At 47.8% G+C, this 5,101-nt stretch overlaps 1 protein-coding gene across 1 annotated transcript; it reads right to left on the bottom strand.

The window, feature by feature from the left end:
• Positions 1 to 2,108: 2,108 nt before the first annotated feature.
• On the bottom strand, positions 2,109 to 4,117 carry has1 (ATP-dependent RNA helicase HAS1; the record flags this gene model as incomplete). The annotated part of the gene is made up of 4 exons (XM_056646912.1): positions 2,109 to 2,363; positions 2,419 to 2,600; positions 2,748 to 3,461; positions 3,523 to 4,117. 4 exons carry the CDS (start codon positions 4,115 to 4,117, stop codon positions 2,109 to 2,111), a joined length of 1,746 nt encoding a protein of 581 aa, XP_056498463.1.
• Positions 4,118 to 5,101: the final 984 nt, after the last annotated feature.

The following is a 5,101-nucleotide window of genomic DNA, read 5'->3' as shown; positions in this document are numbered from 1 at the left end:
GGTGGAGACTTCCTCTCTTCAGCCCGACAATCGCATGCTCCAAGTGGGAGAATGGAGTATAGCAACGGGACTGCAGATAAAGAAGGGGATGGTTGGTCACTCTGATGATGATTTTGATGATGGTGCTCCGTGTTTGTTGACACCGATAGTGGATAGTGGAATAGTGGGGGTGGATTGGAAGAGAGAGAGAGGGAGGGAGAGAGGAGTCACAGAGAGGAATGGAAGGGAAGGAGATCGGACAAGAGACCGGGGTTGGGCAGAGAGGCAAGGGACAGAGATTCTGAAGAATGAGATTCGATGGGATTAAGCGTACCAGCGCAGACACCTTAAACCGGTGGAAAGAGAAGAAGAGTAGAAGACAAAAACGAAGAAGAGTCAAGGAGGGAAAAAAAAAGCAACTGGAATGGGGTTGCTTGTTAGCGGGAGGTGTGAACGAGCTCCGCCGATCCCCTCACATGAAAATAAAGACGATTGTCGATGATGGGAGTGGAAAAAAAAAACCACAGAAAGGGTGAAACGAAAGAGAGAGAGAGAGAGATTTTCAGATAGATGCGAGGAGTATGGGAGCCAAAGAGGAGGATTCACAAGGTACGATTAAATGTAAGATTGGAGGAAATAAAGTCGTTGCCCAGCCTCAATTTGGGAGGGGAGGGCAGTCTTTTTGCTGTTCAAAAAAAAAAAGGATGGCTGGATGGAAAAGTATTGGGGAGGTTACGGATCAGCGGGGGATGCATACAGAGAGTACCTGAGCGGTACTTTTCTATCAAACAAACGGAGCCATGGATTGGGCTGCGGATCTCGGATGAGTTCCTTGGTTCTATGGAACTACGGAGTTCTCCAGAATATCTTCTACTGTACTCCGTAACATAGTATGTATACCATACTCCGTACAGGAGTATGTATTCTACAAACTAGACTTTGTGAGATTTTCACCCGATTGCTGGGGTGACATCTACACATCTGGAATTAGTTTACTCCGTACATACATAGTAGTACACTCTTTAGATCCATCATTTTCTCTTCTCGAATGAAGTGGCTGGCGGACACCGCCTTACACATTACACTATCAATACTGTCAACCTCCCAACTTCCCACCTATAATTTCTAATTTCTACCTTTCAACATCCATTCTTCATCGGTATCCCCCTTGACAAAAAGATAATTATTGGCCTATTAGTTGTACGGGGTACAGCTCACGGGCCATTACCTCTCTGTGGGACCCTACAATCGGCCGAGGCGTCAAACCGGTTCGACGAGAGGTGGTCGTCCAGACGACAACAGACCCTGGTGCCTATGGAGTCTCGGTGATTGGCCCCACACACTGCCAACGCATCCAACTCATCACACCTCCAGCACAATCCAGTAGACATACTGGGGCTGAGAGCGTATCGAGAACCAGCCTCTCTACTTTCCAAAGGATTGAGAGTCTTGAGGTGCTGACAAGGGTGATTGGGTAATAGTATGTATACTCTATATAACTACCAGCCGATCCAATCGAATATACTAGGAGATACGGAGTTACACCTACCTGGTGTATAACCGGATGTTGTGCATACGTATACAGGACATTTAGTACATACTGCTAGTAGTAGTCTCGCTCGCAAGGGGGTCCTGCAAGTCACCATCATTCCTATCGGGCCTGCGTGCACATACAAAAAGCCGGGAAAGGATTTGCCCTCCACAGATGTTGCATATAAGACATAGATCTAGTCCACTAGTCAAAGACACTTCATCAGTGTATGCACAGCTCATTGCGTTCACTTAAATTTCAGTCGTACATCATCCCATGTAGAAACTTGCGGCGCTTTATTCGTTTTCGCAGGATGACAAGCTTTCCACGTGGAACGCCCGGCCGCATGGCCCTGGAGTCATGAGAGAGGATTCCATACTTGAGACAACAAATTGTCCGAACGGTACATGTTCCAAGATTAGTGCTATTTGGTGAAAATAATGTACAAGAAAGTCTAATTAGATAATACAGCTGATTAGTGTTCGAGAAAATAAATTCAAATAGATATCTACACTAATTAACTCCATGGACCCAGGATGAAGATGCAGGCAACCAATTTACTTTTTGTTTTCCATATTCCACATTCATCGTACACTCCTTATTCCTCATCGTGCTTACGCTTGAACTTCAACCCTTTGTTTCTCGGCTGGCTGCCGTAGGTCCGGCGCCCTTGTTGCTCCTGCTTCTTGTCACGGCTCAGGCTAGAACCCAGCGTGATGTCGATGCGGGGTGGCGCGTTGAAGCCGAAACCCTTGGCCACCTTAACCAGATCCAGCTTGTGCACGTCAAAGACGGAACGCAGGGAGTGCGAGGCGTAGGCCTGAAGGTATGAACGATATCCTTCCTTGGCGGACTGGAGGTGAGTTAGCAATGTGCCATTTGCAATAATGTGAATCAAGGAGACGTACCTTGTTGAGGTAATAGTTCTGTCCAATGAGCTTCTCCAATTGAGATTGGACGTTGACGATCTTCGAGTTGGGGAATTCGAATTCTACGACAGGCACACGAGCTTCCTTAAGATGCTTGAGGAATCCCACCTCTGATGGTTGAAGGAACATCAAACTACGGCCCTTGCCGTTGGCACCACGGGCTGTACGACCGACACGGTGGATATAATCACGGGGGTCATCAGGGGGGGTCGAATTGGATAATCCAGTCCACAGCAGGAATCTGAGAAGCAAAAGTTAGTAATGGGGCTCGATGGACTGGAAGGGTAATAGTCAACATACATCCAAACCACGAGCAGCAACATCAGTACAGATCAGAGTTCCCTGGCTAGCATTGCAAAATTCGAAGAAAGTATTCGTACGCTTCTGTTGCTTCTGTTTGCCGTGAAGCTCCAAAACGGGCAGATCAATATAGTTCAGAAGCTCGGCGTGGTATTTAACGCAGTTGCAGCTAGAGAAGAAAACAATGATCTTCTTCTTCAGGTTGCGCTTGAGGAACGAAAAGAGCAGCAGGAAGCGCTTGTCAGCCTCACAGATGACGTAGCCCTGTTCCAGACCAGATACAGTACTGTGCTCCTTGCGGTGATCAACGTTGATATACAATGGGCCAGGGCGCAGAGATATCCGGGCCAGATCCTCAACCTTGGTTGTCTGGGTTGCGGAGAACAGCATGGTCTGACGCTCCTCGGAGGGAAGGATCTTGATGATCTGACGCATCTCGTCTTCGAAACCGACTTCGAGAATACGGTCAGCCTCGTCGATGATCAGGGTCTTCAAGTTCTTGAAGACGAAACCCTGGGTGTTCTGGAGGTGATCAAGCAAACGACCAGGGGTGGCAATGAGCAGGTTCACACCCTTCATGAGCTTCTCTGCCTCGGCGCGACGGTTAGCGCCTCCGATGACAATACCGTAGGTTTGCGAGTGGTGGGCCATAAGTTCCCTAGCAACACCGAAGATTTGCAGGGCCAGTTCGCGAGTGGGAGAGACAACGAGAACACCGGTGCCTGAATATTGGTTAGTAGGATTCAGATGAGTAATGGAAATATCAACGGTATATAGACTCACCATTACGCGGCTTGAAGCGCAGAGCACTAAGCATCTCAATTGCGGGAATCAAGAAGGACAGAGTCTTTCCGGAACCAGTCTTCGCAGCACCGAGGACATCACGACCAGCAAGAAGAGGGGGGATAGTACGCTGTTGAATCTCGGTCATCGTCTCGAAGCCCATATCCTGAATACCCTTCATAGTCTTCTCCGAGAGGTTCAGCTCAGTGAACTTCTGCAGCTCGCCTTCAGTCTGAGGCAGGCGGACATCATCCATTGTAGGAAGATCAGCGGCATCGCCACTGCCCTCAACTGCATCAGAGACTTTCTCCTCCTCGTCCTCACTGGCATCGCTACCATCCTCCTGCTCCTCCTCCTCCTCGACATCTTCGGCGCTCTCTTCGTCGTCACTGGCTGGCTCGCTGACCTTGCGCTTCTTGCTTGACTTCTCGACAGCAGACTTGGAAGACCCCTTGACCTTCTTTGAGGTTACCTTGGGGCTAGCCTTAGCCTCGACAGGCTTGGGGATGTCCGCATTCTCGGTTGCGGACTTTGCGCCGTGCTTTCTCTTGCGCTTGTTCGAGATGGACTTGGCGGTGTCCACTGGGCCGGGCATCTTGCCACTTGTATACGCAATTGTATGTGCGAAACAGGTGGGATAGATGAGAGGAAATGGCGAAATCAGGTAAATGAGATGATGTTTTGATCTCCGATGGTCCTATCTCTGCCGGAAATCACTGCTACTTTTTTTTTCTTTCGGTGAGAACCGGCAGAATCTCCACATCACGTGTTGATAGGGCGGTGTATTTTTTTATGTCTGAGAAGTAAGGCCTTAAGGCATCAAATAGGTCTCACCAAATTCCGTCGAAAATGGTTGACTACAGTAGCAGCCGCTAACTACTGCGTGGAGCTGCTGATCTGATAAATATTTCATTCAACTTGGATTTCTATGTAAGAGGATTTCGAGCGTTGGTAATTACAGGGATTGAATGTAATGTGGAGCTGTTCAGGAGAAATTATTTCCAATTTCTTGTAGCGACCATACATAGTAATCTGTCCCACACACTAACGGCGTACCAGTTGGAACGGACCTGGACTACTCCGTAGACGACTCCTCTTTGGGAGCAGCATACGGATTCAATTTCTAAAATGCTGCCTAGAGCCATTGTCTTGGCCTTCAATTTTTTGCGCGTAATAAATTGGAGAGTTTAATGAGATTTGATATCTAGCAACATGTCGCCAAGAATCCTCCTTGGCTGAATACTACGATCGCAAATACGCCCGTCGGCTAAGAAATCCTGCACTTCATCTTCAGTCAATCTCCAATAATGACGCTAAAAATACATGTGAAATAGACCAATTCATGAAAAAAAAAAAAATTTCGGGTCGACTCAACCTTGGAATACGACTTGGCTTAGGATGTACAATAGTACGGAGTACTCACTAAGTATGTGGTCCGATTGACTTGCACGGCGGTTCGCAAATGCATGACAACCTAGTACATACATAGTAGGTTGGAGCTCATCGATCCTGGCGGCTTCTGTGACAAACCGACTCAATACATACTGTACATACATCGTACTGAGCATTCATGCAGTTC

Source organism: Penicillium citrinum (genome assembly GCF_028827155.1).
Source record: "Penicillium citrinum strain IBT 23319 chromosome Unknown utg000007l:1.0-2040159.0:1.0-2041076.0, whole genome shotgun sequence".
Classification (NCBI taxonomy): Eukaryota; Fungi; Ascomycota; class Eurotiomycetes; order Eurotiales; family Aspergillaceae; genus Penicillium; species Penicillium citrinum.
This window is presented reverse-complemented; position numbering and strand designations above follow the sequence as displayed.